Source organism: Bicyclus anynana, chromosome 6 (genome assembly GCF_947172395.1).
Source record: "Bicyclus anynana chromosome 6, ilBicAnyn1.1, whole genome shotgun sequence".
Classification (NCBI taxonomy): domain Eukaryota; kingdom Metazoa; phylum Arthropoda; class Insecta; order Lepidoptera; family Nymphalidae; genus Bicyclus; species Bicyclus anynana.
The window spans coordinates 11,567,321-11,591,798 of NC_069088.1; the positions used below are offsets into that span (position 1 = coordinate 11,567,321).

Here is a 24,478-nt window from a genome sequence, read left to right on the forward strand (position 1 = left end):
TATTAATCTATGGTCAGGTGTCTGTGATGGCTATGGTATATGAAAGTTTAATCTGTATTTAGCTATGGTTTTTCTAGAAAATTCTGGTTTATTTGTCTATACGAGAAGTACGGCAATTTAGACTCTGTGCATCAGTTTATTGCAGAATCGCCGGCGTTTACTAGAATTCAACTTCTGCGATTGACTCACAGATTGGCTGATTGATTGTCATACAGGCAACGTGTTTTGTGTGAACTAAAAAAGGCGAGATTTTAAAGGTCTAGTGAGCATATTCTCATAATTTTAAACCAGTATGGCCGCTATGTCAGTTATAGGTATTGATTTCGGCAATGAATCGTGTTATATTGCGGTGGCTAAAGCAGGTGGCATTGAGACGATAACTAACGATTACAGTCTTCGGGGTACCCCGTAAGTATATTTTTCGATCTATATAATTTCCTTAATGCTGACACATAATAGAAGCCATACAATTTGTTTATTTGCTGATCTAATTTTCCTTATTAAAAGTATTAAGTAGGTAATTTTTAAGATAATCCTCTAACATTTGAAACCATTTGGACTAACTTAAATCTTGTTCTAATTCTTGGGTAACATCTGACATGACATTGCAAGTATCTCAAATTTATAAATTCACAGCATTATAAACTTAATGAACTTTTGATTCTCTACAATTTGTTTATAGGTCAAATAATTATGTATTAACTATGAGTATCCAGGGCATATTTAATTCATGTCATTAAAATTTCAGATCATGTGTGGCCTTTTCACCAAAGAATCGAATATTAGGTGTAGCAGCGAAAAACCAAATGGTAACAAACATGAAGAACACTGTATTTGGATTCAAGAGACTGTTAGGTAGAAAATTTAACGATCCACATGTACAGAAGGAGCTAAAACACTTTCCATTCAAGGTAGAACAGAGGTCCGATGGGGGAATTGGCATCAGAGTCAACTATCTTGGAGAGGATAATGTTTTTACACCTGAACAGGTAATTGAGACAAATGCTTAGTTCAATACATTGCTACAGACAATATAATTTCAAAGTATAGCAGACTCCTGGCAAGCAAATGATTCATAGTGCAGGGCAGACAATTGGATATATATTTGTCAGATTATAGAGTACTGCCTAAAAGTCCCTGTAGTCCAGATTTATTTACCTTATAATCGGTCAAATTACAGATCAAAATGATAAGATAATTCATTCTGAACTACTTATTTGTAGTTCATGTTTGTAATGTTATACTCCACTAATGTTGTATGACAAATCATTTAAGTACATGAAGATTTGCCAAAATAATGTTTATGTAACCTACTTTCAATAGTGATAGGCATTTCAAAATCAGATGCTGAAGTAGAAAGTCTTGATTACTCGGCATAATCTGTAATCAGAAAAGAAAAAAATGTTGATAATCAAATTTCAATCATTACAAATTTGTACACATTTCACAGATAACAGCAATGCTTCTAACAAAACTGAAAGACAGTGCGACTGTAGCTTTACAGACTCAAGTGAATGACTGTGTCATATCAGTCCCTAGTTACTTTACTAATGCAGAAAGGAATGCTCTTCTTGATGCAGCAGCTATTGCTGGTAAGTCAATCACCCAGACCCCCTTAATAGCAGACATCTACAAACTATGAACCACACACTACACACATCTATTGTTAAGTTATATCATGATTTAATGAATCATTTCCCTATGTCTCAAGTGAGCCTTGCAAAGTGATTGAAAGATGATATTTTTCAAGAGATGATTTCCCATTTACCTTCAGCTTTTTCACTAAATTTCTGAAATGAAAAGCTACCAAATCAGTTTGATATTTAAGATAACAAATCAATTTGATATAGATATGTCCATAGAATATATGATACAATTAGTTTTAACACTCAGTGAATTTGAAATATAAAAAATTTTAATAAAAAAATTCAACCGACTTCCAACTCAAAAATTAACCTAAACTAAAAAGCAAAAAATAACATCTTACCTATGTGCTACCTTCTGATCAGTTTGAAGGCGGTGCCAAGCCAGTGATGTTTTAATTCAAGCCGTTAAATTACACAATTTCTGTGGTTCTTTCAGAAACGGCTTTAATTAAAACATGACACTGGATTGGCACCGCCTTCAAACTGATCAGAAGGTAGCACATAGGTAAGATGTTATTTTTTGCTTTTTAGTTTAGGTTAATTTTTGAGTTGGAAGTCGGTTGAATTTTTTTTATTAAAATTTTTATTTTTTAATTTTTAGTGTTAGCACACCTACTGAGTGTGAACAAACCTACTGACTGTCTGACTGTCCTCCGTCTTCATCACCAGACCCCCTATGCAGTCACAATCCATATGGTTGGAAAATTCTCATCAATATAAAATTTACCAAGTCCAAACACAAGGTAGCTACTGTGAACCGTCGAGGAGTTCCCTTAACTCTCCTTCATCTTCATCACCAGACCTCTAATACAGTCACAACCTATCCAGGTGGAAAGTTCTTATCAATACAAAATTATCAAGTCAAAACACAAGGTAGCTACTGTGAACCGTCGAGGAGTTCCCTTAACTATCCTTCGTCTTCATCACCAGACCCCTAATACAGTCACAACCCATCTAGGTGGAAAGTTCTCATCAATACAAATTTATCAAGTCCAAACACAAGGTAGCTACTGTGAACCGTCGAGGAGTTCTCTTCACTGTCCTTCGTCTTCATCATCAGACCCTTAATACAGTCACAACCCATCTAGGTGGAAAGTTCTCATCAATACAAATAAATTAAGCCCAAACAAAAGGTACCTGCTGTAAATCGTTGACGAGTTCCATCATCTGTGTATCGGCTCCATCATCAGACCAACTCCAGACCTTCATAAAATTATAGTGGTTTAAAATACCTTATGGAAACACTAACAAACGCACTAGCCGTCTCTACGATTTTCGAAAGTTCCCCTCGATTTCTCCAGGATGCCATTATCAGATCCTGACATGAAAAAAATGGGACCACCCTGGAATCAAACCCTTCAAAACAAAAAAAGAATTTTCAAAATCGGTCCACAAATGACGGAATTATCGCTGGACATACATAAAAAAAAAAAAAAAAAAAAAAAAACATACATACAGCCGAACGTAGAACCTCCTCCTTTTTGGAAGTCGGTTAAAAATGAGCATTATAACTATAACCTCTGTTATTCACATTGTATTATAAAATGTGAATAACAGAGGTGTTCATTTATGAGTTAATTTTTAAGACTTAATTTTAAAACTTACCAAAAGGGCTATTGTAGATTGCATCATTACTTACTATCGGGTGAGATTGGAGGCAAGGGCTAATTTGTAAAGAATAAAATGAAAAAAAAAACCACAATGCCTCATAATGTGTAACCTTGACCTTCACTCTTCCACTAACAATTGTTCTATACAGGCGTATGATTGATTTGTGTTGTAAAAAAATCTATAATTTATAGGACTCAATGTGCTGCGTCTAATGAATGAGACCACTGCAACTGCATTGGCTTATGGTATTTACAAGCAAGACTTACCAGCTCCTGAAGAAAAGCCGAGAAATGTTGTGTTTGTTGATTTTGGCCACAGCTCCCTGCAGGTGTGTTACTAATATACTATATAATGTGTCATTAATTAACTAATTCATAGACAATCAATTGTAATTAGTAAAAAAAAAAACTAATTTCTTCTGCCAGCATACTTGCACCAACTGCTAAAAATTCTAATCCATGTAGGGTGAAAGTTGCTACCACATGACAATTAGGCAAAACAGATTTCACCACAATTTGATAGCAGAATGTAGTTTCTGAAGGCACCCAAACAGATCACATTCCATACTCATAAATGGTGAAAATAACAAAAAATATTTTACAGGTATCTGCTTGTGCATTTAATAAGGGGAAATTGAAGGTGCTGGCCACCTCAAATGATCCTTGTTGCGGTGGCAGGGACATAGATATGGCTCTTGCTGATTATTTCTGTCAAGATTTCATAACTAGACTCAAATTGGATGCAAGAAAAAATCAGAGGTAACATAAATAATTAAGAATATATTTTCACCATAAATGTCTAAAACTGTTTGCACTATACAAACAGCAAAGTGTTTCCTTATATCATTCATTCCTTATGATTAAAAAAACCTATAATAATTGGGTTTAATTTATTACTCATACAATTTACACTATGTCATGCAAGTTAGACAATGTCTAAAGCTGTGAAACATTAGAAATATTCTTGTTTGTGGTTTTCATTTCAGCATATAGATAAGATTACTATTATTACATTATCTATATTTGTTTATGAAATTCTAATTTTAATAAAACACATGTTTTAGTGTTTCATTTTAGGATTTCAGCATGTGTTGTATCTATTGTAATGTAATTTCACATGTTGATGATCCAATTCTTCTAAACAAAAAATAATTGATTTTGGTTTTAGTTGGTTAAAAATATTTTAACCAGCCCATATCTTTCACACAGCACAATGAAAGAGATTGGAGTAATCCCGGTTGCAACGCCATTGGTTGAAATTTGTCTATTTCTCTTGACGATATACGTCATTGGTCTCGTATTAGCACTAAATTGGTTATTTCAGGGCTTTTCTCCGTTTACTGCAAGAAGTTGAGAAACTGAAGAAGCAGATGTCTGCAAACAGCACCCGCCTGCCATTGAATATTGAGTGCTTCATGGAGGAGAGAGACGTCTCTGGAGAAATGCAACGCTCCCAAATGGAACAACTTAGCGCTGAAACTTTCAGTAGAATTGAGAGAGCCTTAAAGGGAATACTGATTAGTGCAAGTAAATACATTTTTTTTTTATTGTAAAATTAATTTATTTATCTTTATTGATTTATTAATTTGTTTAATCACTTCATTTCACTACACTACTATTAAAACTTGAAAACTTAATCTAAGTACTTAATCTAAGTGTAGCCAATTACTTCAAGTAAAAACAGCACTACTACAATAGTACTTAACTAATATAAAAGGAAAATGCATGAAAATAGATTTTTTTGTAGTCTCATTTGTTTTTTTATTATTATTAAGAAAATATAAAGATTTTGTGATGTCTTTTTATGACTGTTCAACACATCTGTTAAACTGGTGTTTATATAACATATATTTTTTCTTGTATAGAACTTAGACCAGAAGATATCAGTTCTGTAGAGATTGTAGGAGGTTCCACTCGAATTCCTGCAGTGAAGGGGCTGATTGAAAATGTATTTGGCAAGCAAGCGTCGACTACATTAAACCAGGTATTTTTACTTTTTTCTCACATTACTTTACCACATTGTTGGTTAAGCATCTTTTGATTGTATATTGGCATTTGCCATCATGTTATTGCTAGCTTTTCAAAATCCTAAACTATTAATCACCTCTGTTTTTAAAATAACCATTCTGTGGCTTTCACCATGTTTCATAAATATCTTGATGAATTTTCCAAAAAAAAAACGTCCATTTCAAAATAATTTTTACTTATTTAAAAAAAAATTCATTTATTCACTTTTTAAATCAGTCAGTTTAATGTTTTCTTTTTCTTAAATGCCAAAATGTCAAAAAACTTTTCTAATTTTTTTTGTTTTTTGACATTTTAATTTATGAAATTCTATTTGCTGATTTTACAGACATTAGATAAAACTTTTAAAAAAGTAAAAATTTGTTATTTTTTTTTTTTTTTGAAAATTCATCAATTAATATCCATATCTTTTCAGATTTTTAAATTAATATTTAGTACTGGAAAAAAAATAATAATAGCTGAGTACCCTTCCTAGCGGCGACATGCTCGTGTTTAAGCGGCTGGGCGGAACCCCATTTTTAGTTCGATATTTATTTCAGCAATTATTTAGCCAGACTACTAAAAGTTAGTTTTTGTAAGCTATCCTTTTCTTTTTGAATCTTTCAATCAGATTGAAAATATGTTAAATGTTTTTTAGATATAAGTAAAAGTTGGGTTTGTTACTTGTACCCTACCCTTTGTATCATTTTGAGTTAATTGTTTATAACTTTTGTGTATGTACATGATATTCCTAATTGAATGACACCTCAACCATATTTTTAGGAGAAGAAGAAAAGGTTTGAACCAAAAATCACTTGTTAACCGACTTCTTTTAGCAACTAAAAAGCAATTGTTTTGTATTAGAAAACTCGGCTGAAGTAAAACTTCTCTCTTGCTCTTACTACAACATACAATACTATCTCTCTGTCTATCTTCACTGATCTACATCTCCCTCTCAACGCCTGCTCGCCTCGCCCGATCACACGTTTCGTCACTCCCCAAATCATGCGTAATTAAAGAAGTTTTACTTCCAAACTTGCCGACCAATTAAATCTCCCGCCCACTGAGGCTGGCTTTGCTAAATACGAATATATATGATGGTGTAGGACGAGGCGGTGTCCCGCGGCTGCGCGCTGCAGTGCGCCATGCTGAGCCCGGCGGTGCGCGTGCGCGAGTTCAACGTGACGGACGTGCAGCCCTACGCCGTGCGCCTACACTGGGACGCGGCGCGCGGGGAGGACGGCGACATGGAAGTGAGTGACCATCATCTATACGAACATGACGGTGTAGGACGAGGCGGTGTCCCGCGGCTGCGCGCTGCAGTGCGCCATGCTGAGCCCGGCGGTGCGCGTGCGCGAGTTCAACGTGACGGACGTGCAGCCCTACGCCGTGCGCCTACACTGGGACGCGGCGCGCGGGGAGGACGGCGACATGGAAGTGAGTGACCATCATCTATACGAATATGATGGTGCAGGACGAGGCGGTGTCCTGCAACACTCACTACAACGCCTCGGACACGTACCTGCTCCACCCCGAGCGGTTCACGTTCAAAGTCACGCGGTATGATCAGCGTGACCAATAGCGGCAAAATCGATTACATGTAAGACAAACGTTATCTCATTAATTATCTTGTGGCGTTTATTCTAAACATAGAGCGTCTGGCGGGGTCTCCCGACCGCACAATGCATTTTTGTATAATTGATGGCCCAAGTACTCGTATATGGCTCAAATGTGAAAATGTTTTTAATTAAAATTTCAATTACCTTAGTCTTGATATTTTGTTAAACCCGTATGTTATTTACTCTTTCGGAAGATTTATAAAAATAAAGAAACAAATATGTGAAACAAAAAATATTTGAAAAGAGTTTATACTGTATCTCATATTTACTCCCCAGACTGCTGGCTGCTTCCATGCGTTTTCTCATTAGAGAGATGAGAGTTTTAAAAATCTTGTAGGATGGTAACCTACTCTTTACATAGTTTATTGTTCCGGCTCATCAGCTCATCCTGTAGGTGTTCTGTGTGATTCATAGCTGGGCTTCTTGCTGGTCAGCCATATCCAAAATACCTACTAAGACTAAGCAGTAATTCAATGAAACTGTTGGATCGATACATGTTATATCTGAATACTTTTGTCAACTTTGCTTAATCTATATTATTTTTTACAGGTATTCCCGGCATTCCATGCTGCACCATTCTCCAAAATGCTGACATTCTACAGAAAGGAACCATTCTCTGTCAGTGCTTATTATACTGATCCAGTGCCGTACTCGGATACCTTTATAGGTATAGGTTTACATTAAATAAATTGAGATTTGAATTATGATAGTGTAGTATTAAATAACTAGAAAAAACCTTGTTAGACGATTTTGACTTACGGGCGAGTGTTCTTAGACATATTTAATGAAAATCGGTTGAGCCGTTTAAAAGTTGTGGGGGTTGAAAGTGGGGAAGAACAACCGAATGTCTGCAAATACTCGAGTGGGGTCTCATATTAAAGCGCACTGAAAGAGAATATTGACGACTTGATCGAGAGTGTAATTAATGATTTCATGACATTCGGAGGTTTTTCAATTTTCAATTTTATATTATTGTTTGTAGGTTTCAGATTTTTTCCTATACTTTGAAACCCATAATTATACCCAGCATTAAAAGCCGTTATTTAGAAATTTTAATTTTTACAACTTCTATTTTTTTCTTTTTGAGTTTTGGAACCCTAAAAATTAAAGGAATAAAAGTGTATTATATATAGATATTATACGAGTACATTATATTTCTATTAAATAATATTATTTACAATAGGTGAGTGGCACATCAGAGATGTCCAACCGACGCCGGAGGGAGAGTCACAAAAGGTTAAGCTCAAAGTGCGCGTGAACATTCACGGCATCATAACGGTCGCGTCGGCGTCTCTCGTTGAAAAGAAACAACAGGACACGTCACAAAACGAAAGCGTAGAGATGGAAAACTCCAATGAGGCGCAGGCCAATCAGGAGGCTCCGATGGAGACCAATGGGGGCTCGCAAGAGCAGCAGCAAAACGGGCCCGAGAACCAAGAGGTGAGGGAGGACGACACCAAGGAGGCCCAACAAAAACAATCGTGGACACAGAGAGTAGGCCAGTGGTTCAGCGGGGTATGTGTCGGTAGCGCGTGCGTGCTGCTGTGTGATGTTTGTTGCTGGCGGGCGGCGGATCGCTTGGCACGACACTGTTGTACGTCTGTTGCATTCAGGACCAACCTTTACTCTAACATTTCATCACTGTTACAGCGATCCAAGGACATTGAACCGATCTGGCATAATCTACCCACCGCCATATTGTTTTTTTTGTGCCGCCGTTCTATTGTAGTGTGTATGGGTAGAGGTCAACAAACATGGCGGCGCGTCGATTATTTCAGCTTCCATACAAAAAACTAACCCCTATTTCGTATATTCAGGGTGTCTCGTAATTAATGGATACATCGCAAATTGTACATACACCACCTAATTATTTAAAACTAATTTGAATTGTTTCCAAGGTGACCAAGTTATATTATTTTTTTTTTGGATCTTGACATTTTTCTACATTTAATTAGTTTTTCAATTAAAAATTTATAGATCTGATTTTTGTTTGCATATATAATGTTAAACTAAAATAGGTAATGTTTAAGAAAATTCAGATGTATAATTTCTTAATCAGCTGCTACAGCATAACATACCTTATATATATATATATATATATATATATATAGCATACCTACCTAGCACCTTCAAAGCAAGAGTGAATAGGCATCCTCTAAGTAAGCGCGCTCCAACTTAGACCGCATTAATGCTTACCATCAGGCTTAATTAATTGTAGCCAAGCGCTGGCCTATATTGCTTAAAAAAAACTGATTCAATATAACTTGGTCACCCTAAGAATTTTTCCAAAACTATTCAAATTAGTTTTAAACAATTAGGTGTTGTATCTACTATTTGCGTTTTATCCATTAATTACGGGACATTCTGTATATAGTTTGTGTAGTAACATGAAATTAAATTGTGCAAGCTATATTTGAGTAATACCAAAAGTACGAACTTTTAAAATCCTTGTTCAAAGGATGAGTGGCGTTTGCCTTGCAGATTTCATACAATTAAATCCCTTTTTATTAGCCCTGTATTTGTATGTTTTTAGCAGTAAAATATTATAAGCATGCGAAATTTTAAAACAGAATAGATATTTTGGTTTATTTTTTCTTTAGAAATACTTACTAGTTTAGGATTTTTTTTAATTTAGACTTTATAATTTGGTCTATCAAATTGGTTGGCAAACTAAATACAAAGTAAACGATGTGGATAGTGGATAGTATAGTCGAATGCAATCTTTATGACGTCTCGGAAACAGTGGCGTAGCTAGGTAACCAAGGGTGCAAACAAAAAATAGGGCCCACTACTATTAAAATTGGTTAGGTTTTATCAATTAAAAATATTAAATACTAGCAGACGCCCGCGGCTTCGTCCGCCCTTAGACTTTAATCCGGCCCTCTTGCAAAATCTGATCTTAGTGGACGTCTACTACCTACGAACTACCTCCCTACCAAATTTTAATTTTGTACAAGCGGTTTTCGAGATATCGTGATGACCTTTCGCATTTATATATATTTTTTTTTTAACTCAATGTTTTCAAATTTTTCTAAGTTCAGTTCGATTGCGATTTTCTGGTAAGGATTCGAGAGCCACCTACGCTACGCCTGCCTAGCCTAGCCTGAGCTACGCCATTGTTTAGAAAACAGTACAGTACATAAAGTAAGGACGCGTAAGTCGACTGCAGGTGGGAGGGAGGCGCGGCGGGGGCGCTTTACTATACCGCTGATACCTAAAATCTAATATTGCGCAGTTTAAGTTTAATGCACGATAATCTGAAACGTCATAAAGCTATTATAATTATATTATACTATTTATACTTTGTAAGTAGATCTATTGGATTTTATAAAAAATCTTTTGTCCAGCTCTCATGATCATTCTTAATGATACTCAGTTTAATTTCTTTATAAAATCAGCAGTCGACAACCGCCGTAACTATTATATAGCAAATGCATGTTTTAACCATATTTCTACTGCATTTATCTTACAACTGACAAGCAATGCCATGTATGAATTGTTTGAGTCACCATCATTTTCCAAATATGGATTGTAGGTAACAGTTGTCCGTGCCAAGGTTTCTGATTTACACCACACATCTTGATACTAACTATTAAATTACTAAGCATTTGAAACACTTAAAATTCACTCAGTATTTTTTTTTTTTCTTCGTGAGAGATACGCAGCAGACATCACATAGGTTTGCGTTGTCCCCACCCTCGGCTGAGGCCCCATTTGCACAATAATATCAAAGCTACATACTGTTGAAGGTGCATATTGATTTTGTGACCTCTTGAAGCATTTTCAAAAGTTATTGTCTCTGTGTCCACGCATGTTTTTGTTTACTCTGCATTTATGAATTTTGTTAATTTCCTTTTTCTTCTTGCAGCGTCCCGGAGTGTGTAAGGTTTTGTGTATAACTTTTTGTTTACTGCTTATTGTTTTAGGTGCAAATGGGTCATTACATTATTTGGAAATATTGCATTTCTTAATTTATTCTAAATTTGTAATTTTAATATAAAATATTTGACACAAAATCTTATTAACTTTACAAATCAATATATAAAAATATATATTTCCATTGATGTGATGGTGGGGATAAGTTAATGTTTTAATTGTTTTGAACGGCTCCTGTTTATTTACAGGATGATGACAAAAAGGATAAATCGAAAGACAAAACCAAGAAAGTGGTTGTTAAGACAATTGAACTGCCTATCGATGCTCGAACTCATGGATATTCTCAACATGATCTGAACAACTACTTGGAACAAGAGGTAATTAGTTGACTACTTCTCACTTTAATTACATCATGTTAATTTATAAAAAAAAATTGCTTTATCACACCTAGACAAAAAAGGTTCTGTTAACAATTTACCTCTTTTAATATACTAGAAAGTGTTTTTCAGATAGCATGGTTACTATGACAGTTACGTCATACGTCAGACGTTCATAATACGTACTGACAAGAGTGAAACGAACTGTCACTGTACCCATACTATCTGAAAAACACTATATAATATACAATGGCCCATCACAGGGTCCAGTCTCTCTCTCTTGGTCCTAAAACACCTCAGACCACAACTCTTAGATGCGGGCTTACGATGATAATGTTATAAAATTACAATCAACAAAAGATGTAAATGAGTATATTAGACTAGATCGTATGGTAAAAATCATCCCTTAACGTGCTCTCAGAGGCTCCCGCGCCTGTTACACCACCGAGAACTGTTGGCACTCCGCTGACAATTTTTACTATAATTTTCTTAGAAAAAGCTTCGTATCCTTCGACCTCGACTCAGGGCTCGAAATCATACATACACTAATAATTATCGAAGGCAAGAATTCCAAGTACCAAGAATGCAAATACATTATGTACCTAAACCATATTTTAATACATTATAGCTTCACATGTAACTATGTAACATGTAACATGGATCTACACAACCAGTACCAGTAAATGAATTATTAAAGGAAAATATTCCGACAGAACCGAAGCAGAAAGCAGAAGAAGTGCGGGCACCGAATGAAAACCGCAACAAAAACAAGAGAAATGTAAGGTCTCAGATGGAGAAGCCGGAGGCGCTGCTAATAGAGGTGAAGGACCGAGAGTATGCTAGTGTATTAAAAGAAATAAAATCAGGACTAGCAAGTGAAGAAGTAGTTTTCTCGAAAGTAAGAAAGACAAGACGAGGGGACATACTTCTTGAACTTGAAAAAGGACAGGTAGGGGGTGCCTCAAAAATAAAGGAGAAAGTAGAAGGATGCTGCCCAAACTTAACTTTGAGAACCCTAAAAGAGTCTGCTGAGGTCATAATAAAAAGACGTTACGACCGAAAGACAGGATATAGAAAAATCCCTTAAACAAATTGTGAAGGAGTTTCGCATTAAGAGCTTTTGGCAGAACAACTATGGCAACAAGACAGCAATAGTAGAGATGGCAAAAAGTGATGCCCAAAAACTTGTAAGAGAGAAGAAAATAAAAGTAGGTTGGCTGAGAGTCTCAATAGGGCTTATTGAAGGAATAAAAAGATGCTACAGATGTTTGGAGTATGGACACATTTCAATTGGGTGCCCGGGACATGACCGTAGCAAAAAATGTTATAACTGCGGAAACGAAGGTCATAAATCCAAAGAATGCGACAAAGATACCACATGTGCTATCTGCAAAGACAGAGGCCAGGACAATACCAGTCACCGAATGGGTTCCAAGAGCTGTCCATCCTGGAGAATGAAAGTGCCCGGTAGGTTATCTAAGTCAAAAAACGAGCCAGGAGAGCAGGAAATGGACTGACAAACTCGCATCTTAAAGTCCTACAAATAAATTTGGACAGAACGCGAGCTGCCCACGACCTGCTCGAAGTAACTGCGAGAAATCACAACATAGATGTAGCTATAGTAGCGGAACCAAATAAAAAGATAGCGGAGAACCGTGAATGGATTACAGATAGGAGGGGTGACGCAACTTACATAGTTTACAATAGAGAGATGCAGGCTAAAGTAGTGCACCGGGGAAACGGCTTCATCGCGGTGGCTATATCTGGTCTTACATTGTATAGCTGCTACTTCTCCCCAAACTATAGCTTCGAAGAATTTGAGCAGGATACAAATGACCTTTTTGACAGCATACAAACACAACGTGGGGAAATTATAGTAGCTGGAGACTTCAACGCAGCCTCAAAAGTGTGGTCTAAGAAGTCTGAAAATGCCAGAGGGCGCCATATAATGGAATTACTTGCAAGTAAGGACATGGTCATAGTCAACGCAGGGGATAGACCGACATTTCAAAGAGGTCCGAAGAATTCTACTCCAGATATCACATTCGCAAGCTTTGGTCTGGCAAAGCAAATTGTGGAATGGCAAGTCTTGGACGAAGATAGTTTAAGTGGACACTGCTATATAAAGTTTCAGGTATCCCAAAACAAGGATGTACTGCTAACGCAGTCACAAATGGGGTGGAAGCTAAACGAAATCGACCAGGAAAAGATGGTAGAGATACTAAAAAAAGATGAAAATGAAATTAGCACACCGGAGGAACTAGTTGCCTTGACTACGAGGGCCTGTGACAAAGCGATGCCAAAAAAAGGCCTTCCTCGTAAAGCACCTGTTTACTGGTGGAATAGGGAAATAGGAGAAAAAAGAAAGTACTGCACTAGCTGCCGTAGAAAATATACGCGTGAGAGGCGGAAAAACAAAAGGGGACCTATAAATATTGATGGTGCTGCGGATCAAGGTATTCAGAAAAAGAGAGAAGAATATAAGTCTGCCAAAATAGCATTGCAAATAGCAATAATGAAGTCAAAGACGGAAGAGTGGAAAAAGCTTTGCGACGAGGTGGATAAAGACACGTGGGGACTAGGGTATAAAATCGTCACCAAAAAGATGCGGCCACGCCCACCCGGTTTAGAAATGGAATTAATAAAATCCGTGGCGGCGGTCCTGTTTCCAGCACACAAAACCTTTGGGCGAATCATAGCTGATGAGTCTCAACCCGTGGATGTAACAGAGGACGAGCTGAAAACGGCGGCGGAAAACTTAAAACCTAAAAAAGCGCCCGGACCGGATTTTCTGTATCCAGAGATAGTTAAATTGGCCGTGCAAGCTATACCAGAAAAAATAAGACAGATCATGGATGCGGCGTTCAAATCTGGAGTTTTTCCGGCAGTCTGGAAGACGGCCAATTTGATCCTGCTTAGGAAAGCCAATAAGCCCAAAGATGACCCATCTGGCTATAGACCGGTCTGCTTGCTCGATTGTTACGGCAAGCTGATGGAGAGACTTCTAGTGAATAGAATAGACAAGCTCCTACCAGAACATGGAGGTCTCTCAGAGCACCAGTACGGCTTCCGGCAAGGCCGATCTACACTAATGGCCATCAAAAGGGTAGTGGAAACCGCTGTAGTGGCGAGACAGGGCTCACGCAGGACTAGAAGGCTTTGTGCCCTAATATGTCTCGACGTCAAAAATGCGTTTAACTCTGCTCCTTGGAAGGAAATTCTGTTAGAAATAAGAAAAAGAGGTCTACCGGGCTACTTACAAAACCTCTTAAGTAGCTATCTAGAGGACAGAAGTATAATCGTCAGAGACAACAAAGGAGTGACAGAAGTAATAACTGTCAGTAGCGGGGTTCCACAAGGGTCAATATTAGGTCCAACCTTATGGAATATTCTGTATGACGGTGTTTTCACGCTAGAACAAGAAGAAGGGGTGCAAGTGTTAGGCTTCGCGGACGACCTTGCCATTGTGGTGGTGGCCAAAACAGAAATAAGCCTCATGTCTCGGGCAAACAAAGCGCTTGAACGAGTTAATGCATGGATGCAAAAGAAACAGCTAGCTCTGGCACCCGAGAAAACGGAGGCAGTCGTATTTAGCGGAAGGCGAAAACTGCAACCCATTAATTTCTCAATTCAGGGTACTGCAGTGACACCTAAAGACCATGTTAAGTATTTGGGAGTGTGGCTTGACAAAAACATAAGCTTCAAGACTCACATTGAGGAGGTAGCTCAGAAGGCACAAAAATTGACCGAGGCACTATGCAGGCTGATGCCGACAAGAGGCGGTCCCCGAGCGAGCAGAAGAAGAATTTTAGCGTCGGTTGCCCACTCTACTATACTTTACGGGGCACCTCTGTTCAAGAAGGCCATGAATGTGGAACTGTACCGTAAAAAACTAGAGACGGTACAAAGACGCCTTGCGATAGGAGTATGCGGTGCCTACCGGACAGTCTCCACAGAAGCAGTGCTGGTCATAGCAGGACTGGTCCCGATAGATAAGCTAGTAAAAGAACGGGCCCTATTGTTCGAAAAGAGAGATCAAAATCCCCATGAAACACGTGAGAACACCTTGAAGGAGTGGGAGAGAGAATGGTCGGGTGCAGGGAAGGGAAGCTGGACCCGCGAATTAATCCCTGATTTAAAGGCCTGGCTACATAGGAAGCATGGGGAGGTAGACCGCTGGCTTACACAAGCTCTCAGTGGACACGGGGTGTTTAATACCTACCTCTTCGCTATTGGTAAGGCGCCACATGAAAAATGTTACTTCTGCGGAGAAGAGGACAATCCGAGGCATGCTCTCTTTGAATGCCCGGGATGTGCAGACGTGACAGCAGAAGCACAGGAAACAGGGGAGTTTAATGCGCAAACTCTTGTTGCTCGCATGTTGGAGAGCGAAAACGAGTGGCACAAATGCGCTAACACGCTCCGAACAATAATGGTTCGGAGGGAAACGAGATGTAACTATGTATGTAAGAAAATCTCGGACTTTAATTTATTTATTCGAATTTAACCCACTTCCCGGTCTTCGATAAGGACGCAAATGGTTTGCTGTCAGGAATACAAAAAAAAAAAGTCACGTGACTTAAATCCAACATGGCGGACATCCAAGATGGCGGATTGGCTATTTGATTTGCACCCCCATGATATGGGTATTAAATGAAAGGGTTTACTAAGCGTGTTTTTAGTTTTTTTAACTATTTAATTATTTATAATTATTTTTTATACTTACAGGGCAAAATGCAAGCCCAAGACCGTCAAGAAAAGGAGCGTGCGGATGCGAGAAACGCTTTGGAAGAATACGTGTACGAGCTTCGTGGCAAGTTGTCGGAAGGAGAGGTGCTGCACGACTTTGTGGCCGACGAGCAGCGAATGCGGCTCGTGGGGCAGCTGGACTCGCTGGAGCAGTGGCTTTACGATGAAGGCGAAGATCAGAACAGACAGGTATCATTTTTTTTTCATAGGGGAGAAAATCCTCATGGACAGCCATTATTTTTTTTTTATTCTTTGCCCTTGACTACAATCTCACCTGATGGTAAGTGATGATGCAGTCTAAGATGGAAGCGGGCTAACTTGTTAGGAGGAGGATGAAAATCCACACCCCTTTGGGTTTCTACACGGCATCGTACCGGAACGCTAAATCGCTTGGCGGTACGTCTTTGCCGGTAGGGTGGTAACTAGCCACGGCCGAAGCCTCCCACCAGCCTGACAAATTAAGAAAATCTCAATCTGCCCAGCCGGGGATCGAACCCAGGACCTCCATTTTGTAAATCCACCGCGCATACCACTGCGCCACGGAGGCCGTCAAAACTATGTATACTAGTAGTCAGGATTTCTAAAAAAACGAGTACATGTTGGAAGGCAAGATTCTTGAGCCGCGGCTCTGTAAACGGAGTGTGATGTGTTAAAACTAAAAATTAACAACACCTTTCAAGATGTAGTTTTAAAAAGAGAAGAAGAAATACTTTATAGCACACAAAATTACAAAAAAAATAAACAACATTAAAATTAATAATTTAAACTAAGAATTAGCATGCAAATGTGGACTTAATGCTGTTAATTTTAAAACTAATTAATTAACTTAATTATAACGACTTTAGACTTTGTTAACGTGTTTTAAACTTTTACTTATTATTATTACGATTACAGATTTATATATTCTGTTTAGTATACAATTTTCTTATAATTTGTATAAGAACTCTTCGTTACTCTCGGTTGGTGACAACCTCCGTATCGCACATACCACTGTGCCTCGGCGGTCGTCAAATTTTTGTAGTAAATATTAACTACAAGGTATTGAATACGGACAAGCCCAGTGGATATGACCTCTGCCTCCGATTACGGTGGGCGTAGGTTCGAATCCGGTCCGGGGCATGCACCTCCAACTTTTCAGTTGTGTGCTAAGAAATTAAATATCTACTGTCTCAAACGGTGAAGAAAAACATCGCGAGGAAACCTGCATAACAGAGAATTTTCTTGATTCTCTGCGTGTGTGAAGTCTGCCAATCCGCATAGGGCAAGCATGGTGGACTATTGGCTTAACCTCACTCATTCTAAGAGGAGACTCTAGCTCAGCAGTGAGCCGATTATGGGTTGATAATGATGATTATGATTGAATACAGGTGTACAGTGAGAAACTATCCGAGCTTCGAACGGAGGGTGAGCCCATCAAACAGCGACGGTGGGAGTTTGAATTACGCCCCGGCGCCTTGGACGACTTCGCTCTGGCTATCCAGTTAACAAACAAGGCTGTGGACTTGTATAGGTGAGTTTTGTTAATAGGGTTGACTTATATCAAATCTATACTAATATTACAAAGCTGAAGAGTTTGTTTGATTGAACGCGCTAATCCTGGTCCGATTTGAAATTTTTTTTCAGTGTTCGATAGCCCATTTATCTAGGAAGGCTATAAGCTATATATTATTTCCGTTTTTCTACGGGAACGGGACCCACGCGGGTGAAACTGCGCGGTGTCAGCTAGTTTAATATAAACAATATTAATTTTGTATAGTACATGGCATAAAGGTCCGAAATATATCGATATTAATTAATATAAAACTTGAAGTTTTCATAGAAAACTTGGTTAAAAAATTATGTATTATTAAAATTTTACCAAATAAGGTACAGCACAAAAAAATAACGTAGGTACAGTACGACACGAAAGAGTAGAAAATAAATGAGGCGCTGTAGTCGGTCATAGGGTAACCCTGTGTCGGGACTGCAACTACCATGATACTTGATAATATTAATTTATATCTAGTTGTTTAGGTAATATTATGTTCTTATTTCAAATACGATGATCTGTTGAAAATAATATTATAAGTAAATTAGTAAAATATATGTTCGGAAAATGTGTTATAGGTACTAAGGTAGCTGATTTCATGATTTCCTCGTCAGTCGTGTTCTTCATATATGAGGTTCGCGACCACCTCCACCCATGACTTTCATTCTTATTCCTATGATTTACATTTATTAAATTTAAATAAATTCAAATCAATCTCTTCTGAATAAATTAAATTTACAGCAATTCGTCTGCTAAGTATCCGAATCTCCACTATGGTTTTATTAATCTGATAAAACTATCAATATTGATTGGCTGCTCTATAATAACAGATCTTTGTGACAATGATTGTAAATGTGGTGTTGACACACAGCGAGTTTATTAGTTCTATTTTCATTAGCCGTGATAGCCCAGTCTGCCTCCGATTCCGGAGGGTGTGGGTTCGAATCCGGTCCAGGGATGCACCTCCAATTTTTAAGTTGTGTGCATTTTAAGAAATTAAATATCACGTGTTTAATTCTCTGCGTGTGTGATGTCTGCCAATACGCATTGGCCTAACACCTCTCATTCTGAGAGGTGACTCGAGCTCAGCGGTGAGCCGAATATGGGTTGATAATGAATGAATTTTTATTAACTTCTACTCTTTTATGTCGTACTATATTAGAACATGCTGAGATACTGTTAGTGACACTGATAGTGGTATGCGCGGTGGATTTACAAGACGAAGGTCCTGGGTTCGATCCCCGGCTGGGCAGATTGAGATTTTCTTAATTTGTCCAGGTCTGGCTGATGGGAGGCTTCGGCCGTGGCTAGTTACCACCCTACCGGCAAAGACGTACCGCCAAGCGATTTAGCGTTCCGGTACGATGCCGTGTAGAAACCGAAAGGGGTGTGCATTTTCATCCTCCTCCTAACAAGTTAGCCCGCCATCAGGTGAGATTATAGTCAAGAGCTAAGTTGTAAAGAATAAAAAAAAAACGAATGTTTCAGATCTGGAGACGCGAAGTACGCGCACCTGTCGGAGGCGGACATCGCCAAGGTGGTGGAGGCGTGCAAGAGCGCGCTGTCGTGGCTGGAGAGCGCGCGCCAGGCCGTCGCGCAGACGCCGCGCCACCAGTCGCCGCCGCACTCCACGCAACAGATCCGCCAGGAGAGACAGGTACACCCAATGTTTGACGTCACGTCTTACGGTCGTAGCTCATTAAAGCCTCCCCACGACACGCACCGCCTCGCCTCGAGATATTAGTATAATTCGTGTGGATTTGTATAGGCATGCGCACACTACTGTAGGGGCGGACGCAGCGCTTAGTTTTGCCATGTAATGCGAGTTTACGGGATTGTATTAGTCAGTCCTTACCGTACCGGCGTGCGTATAAGACATATACAATAAAGTGAACTACAGTGGATATTAAGGACTCTTATTTCTCACCCCGCAAGGTCAATCGAATACGCTATTCATTATTGTGGATTACCAATCAACCCCTACAGTCAACATCCAACATTGGTGACCCCAGGTTTGTTGACCTTGCAGGGTTAAAGTTATCCTAATAACCCTCTCCGTCTTATGGTCCCAAACCATACCAAGTTTCATTTGAATCCATTCAGTTTTTCTGTTGTCAGCTGCTTTCTAGTCCACTCCAGCACCTTGGGACCCCAACATCCATTGGCTCTTCGAACTATGCTTTTATATTCGCTTTTATATATTTAGATAACACTAATTAGTGTGTATATAAGAAGAAACATGGTCATGTGTTTACAGAACTTCGAGAGCATCGTGAACCCCATCCTAAACAAGCCGAAGCCCAAGGAGAAGACCCCCCCGCCCGCCAACCCCACCGCCGGCGACGGGCAGCCGCCCGCAGACGCCGCACCGCGCGACGACCACATGGACGTCGAGTAACACGACACACACATAGTATTCACACTTTATACTCGCTAAATAATTATTACTGTTATGTTCCCCTCGCATCTTTGCTGCTCGCATTTAGAGATACGCGCTGATGACGTCATTCGGGTAAAAATTTATTTTAAAACGTGAATGAAATATCTCTTACAATTTAAAGTTTGCACGAGTGTCTTCTATAATACTGATAGATGAATGGCTAAACTTCAGGAATTTCTAAGTATAAATATAGGCAAATCGCAATTTTCGTTGGTAAATATGTATTTTTCGTCACGAAATGTTTGGGGGTTACCTGGGGTTTTTGATAAAGTGCTTGGCGTGCACAAGGTTTTTACACTATAAATGAAAATTTTAAAATTCTTTGTCCAACTATGTATTCTGCAGGTACCAACATAGATTTGTATTAAATCCTTAGGGTAGGCAGTGCATTTTTGCATCTGTGAAGGGCACGCCACTGATTAAGAGCTTATTTATGTAACTTAACCCAGGCTGGGTGCGGCGTGACTGTACCTAGTGCGCATTGTACGCGAGCCTTGCCGTTTATCGATTTCAGTGTTATAGGTAACATACACGCAGCCTATGAAAGCCAGCTTTAAACAGATATCTATTCGTACAGTTTAAAATAATGACGTTGTCTTTGCTACCTCTCTCGCGTCACATTCGAGTTGTCATTTCGTCAAGCACTCAACTTGGTCCTCGCCTGCACATAAACAGTTTCATTTTAGATTAATTTCGCCATTGGAGATTTTTCTTCCTGTCCTTCCTACTTTTTCCAAGCATATAACGTTTGCGCACGGTATTCAATCCATTCAGAAACCGTCAGAAAATAAGTTATACCTCTTTCCAAAACAACTTGGTACCGTCATCTATATCGTCACTTAACATCAGTATCATGATTCAGATCGTATTCATGTGTGTGCACTTAATAGATGCAAAAATGCACTGCCTACCCTGAGAACTCACCACTAACCTGTATTAGAGCAGGAATTTTCTATTTTTCGAGAATTTGTACCTACCCGAGAGTACGTGCGTGACCTTGTTAATATCCTTGTTCACGCCAGTGGTCATGTTTGTCATTGAGTTGCAGCCCACATCTCGCTCCCGTCTCTCGTCTAAAGATAGCCTTCCGTTCTGGGCTACCGCGACCGGGTCGCACGACCCACTGCTTAAGGTAGCCTTCCGTTCTTGGCGACCGCGACCGCATTGTACGACCCACTGCTTAGTATGAATGTATATGGAGTAAATTTATACAAAGGCGGTCGCGCGAAACGGTCTCTGGCTTTGTTTAGTGCTCCATATAAATTCATACTTAGGAGCCTTCCGTTCTTGGCGACCGCGACCGCGTCGTACGACCCACTGTTTAGTATGAATTTATATGGAGCTAGTTTATACAAAGGTGGTCGCGTGAAACGGCCTCGGGCTTTGTGTAGTGCTCCATATAAATTCATACTAAGCAGTGGGTCGTACGACGCGGTCGCGGTCGCAATAACGGAATGCTACCTTTAGCCTCACTTACGCATGCGCGTCGAGGACCCAGTTGAGCTGTTACTATAGTCCATGTGATGCATTCGCTGCATCTTTATTTGCTTAAACAGCTTTAGTTATATGCAATATTAACAACAATAAAATAGGTAGATCGGTCTAGTAACTTACACAAGTTTGATTAGCACAGTTTGTTTGAAAACTATAAAGCAATATGCAATTAGAAATTGTAAAATCTGTTATTTGGTGGTGCACTGTAGTTATACCTAAAAAATACTACTTTTATATTTATTTTGACGCAACTTGCGGCAATCACAATTATTTTATTATTATATATTTTCTTTTGTATTGAATAATTTACTGGATATAGTAATTAATAACCTCCTTCTTTTTTCTTATGGATATAGTGCATTTCTTATATAGCAATAACTAATATACACTGATTAGTATTAGTTTAAATATAATATTATGTATATATTATATTACTTATGTTTTTGTTTACACTTGTGTATTTTTGTGGTATTGCTACATATTTTTAATGTGATAAAAAGAAATATTAAATTATTTTGCTGAATTTGAATATTGAGCATATTATTATTATTAAATATACTTTTTCAGTTAACATGATAATATAATTTATAAATTTGGTTACTAGCAAATTATAAAATTTAATTAACTATGATATACAAGATTGTGATTGTGTTTATAAAAACATTGATATATGCGTTCATTATAACAAATCGTATGTCTGTACTTTAAAATAGCCTTATATTAGATAGGATTTAAACAGAAAATGTCTTTTCACATAATTTTTTGTGGCTTACACATCTGGTAGGTTGAATCATTATTATTATGTATTAAATCTCATGAAATACTTTAGCTGCACTTGTGTGACATGATTTTAACATGAAAATAATAAGAATTATTTTTTTTATTGTGCTTTTACTGCATCTGAGTTCATAATGAAGTATATTTAATTGATTTGTAGTACAGTTCATACAACAAATGTTATTTTGTGGGATACCCAGCATGTAATATTTATAATAATTAATTATTTTAAATTCTCGTAGCAACATTCCGCACCATAAGTTATACGTGGTTTCAGTTAGCTGCGCCTATAGGAAATCACAAATTGTGTTTAATATTAAGATAAATATCAAAATATACACAGTTAAAGTGAGGGTCAAACTAATAATTTGCGATCTATGTTGGACCAATCCTGAGCAGTTGGCAAAACCAGGCCGCGCCGCTTAGGGTTGCCAACCGTACTATAATATATAGTATTGTACTATATTTTGCGTCTGCATACTATATACTGTTGAATACATATATAGTACGCAAAAATACTATATTTTCAACACCGCTAACTAACAAACAAAATTTACCAAGAAAGATTTCGACAGATGCAATAGCGTCTAGCCTAACTGAACTTATAAAAAAAAATAGCATTTGGTTTTAAAAAATTGAAAAATCAGATGTGAAAAAGCATACAAAACTCTTATTGCAGACAAATAAATCTTGAAAAATGCAACAAGAGTAAATAAATATAGTTAAAAAAAATGTTGATTTTTTGTTTATTCCATAAAATACTATATTGTATTTAAACATACTATATTTTTGTATAGCTAAATCTGAAAAATATTATATTTCAAAAAAAAAATATTGGCAACCCTAGCGCCGCTTGTACTTTTTTTCAAGCTGTTATTAGTTGACCTTTGCTTTGAACCAATAAAAACTGAACACATCATTTTAAATTGTTCTATTCGTGCATCTCATAGCAATTAAATTAAACATAACACAGGTTTATATGCATTTTCAATAAGTTTAAATAGCTTTTGGTTGACAGCTGTATAAATTTATTGTAACCGGTATAATATTAATTGTGCATTCTTAATGTTAAAGCTTAGTAAAAGGATGATTTAACAATGTTTTTTTATTTTATTACATTTCCTACTTCGAGAAAAAGCGGCTAAATCATTTAAAGGGACTTGGTGGTCATTTTGTTTAAATATTATAACACCACTATCTTTATAATAATATTATATTAAACGCCCGCGACTTTGATCGCGTGAAATTTAGTTTTTCACAAATCCCTCGGGAACATGGATTTTCCGGGATGAAAAGCCTATGTGTTAATCTAGAGTAAAATCTATTTCCATTCAAAATTTCAGCCAAATCGGTTCAGTAGTTGCGGCGTTAAAGAGTAACAAACATCTATACAAACTTTCGCGTTTATAATATTAAGTAGGAAGATAGATAAAGACTATCTGCTATATCTGTTTTGTTGATATTTCTGAAACTTATGTGTTTAGTTTTGAACTGAACAGCTGCTAATTTGTCTGTAGGCAGTCACAGTTTAACTGACTAATTTAAATATAATTAGATAAAACTGAAGGTCTACAGATAGTATAAATAAATTCAAGAAACAAAAATTTGTCAAATACAAAATTTATTTTAGAAGTGTCAACCCATTTTTAATTAAATATTGTTGGCCAGACCTAATGATGTTTTAATCCTTAGACTTTCTTTTTAGACATTTATCGTCCGGTTTCCGGTTCTGGTTCTGTTTCCGGTACTCCTGGATCTGTTTCCGGTATTCCGGGATCTGTTTCGTCCATAAAATCTCTTGGATCTTTTCGTAGTTGTTGATGGTATTTAGATTCTATGAAATTGTATAACATAATTGACAGTGCAAAAGCTGAAACAAAATATCGACTATAAATATACCTACCAGAAAATAATTTTCTTCGAGAGGAAACGAAGCATAAGCTTTTAAATTTTTACACATATTAAGTAGTACGTAACCAGCATTACTAAATAGATACAATACTATATAATAATAATAGATACATAGAGTGTAAGGGTAGTCCCATCCCATTTCCCACCTTCACCTCTTAGTGGTGCACCCTGATCCAGCGACAGATCCAGCGACAAATAGCAGACAATTTATTTAAATTTGCCTATAGTCTGGCAAGTTCGTTGATGACGGGGGAAAAACTGTGCGGGTGTGAAATCGTGCGTGCGGGAAGTGAGGTGCATCATTCATCAGCAGTCGTGGATTTCTCATTCATCGCTACACGCCTCCTGGCCCGCATGGACCATCGGGATTGTTACGAATGTACTTGCCAAGCTATAGACTATCAACAACAGACCTAGACCAAACAAGAAAACCTCAATTGGCCCAGC

At 37.9% G+C, this 24,478-nt stretch overlaps 1 protein-coding gene across 1 annotated transcript; it reads left to right on the forward strand.

Annotated features, from left to right (window-relative positions):
• The first annotated feature begins 110 nt into the window (after window positions 1-110).
• LOC112053935 (97 kDa heat shock protein) lies at window positions 111-23,220 on the forward strand. The gene is made up of 15 exons (XM_052882219.1): window positions 111-408; window positions 749-989; window positions 1,451-1,592; window positions 3,449-3,585; window positions 3,861-4,015; window positions 4,581-4,783; window positions 5,122-5,240; window positions 6,367-6,513; window positions 7,429-7,546; window positions 8,063-8,394; window positions 11,004-11,132; window positions 15,861-16,070; window positions 17,249-17,391; window positions 18,898-19,066; window positions 19,667-23,220. Exons 1-15 carry the CDS (start codon window positions 293-295, stop codon window positions 19,805-19,807), a joined length of 2,502 nt encoding a protein of 833 aa, XP_052738179.1. The 5' UTR covers window positions 111-292; the 3' UTR covers window positions 19,808-23,220.
• Window positions 23,221-24,478: the final 1,258 nt, after the last annotated feature.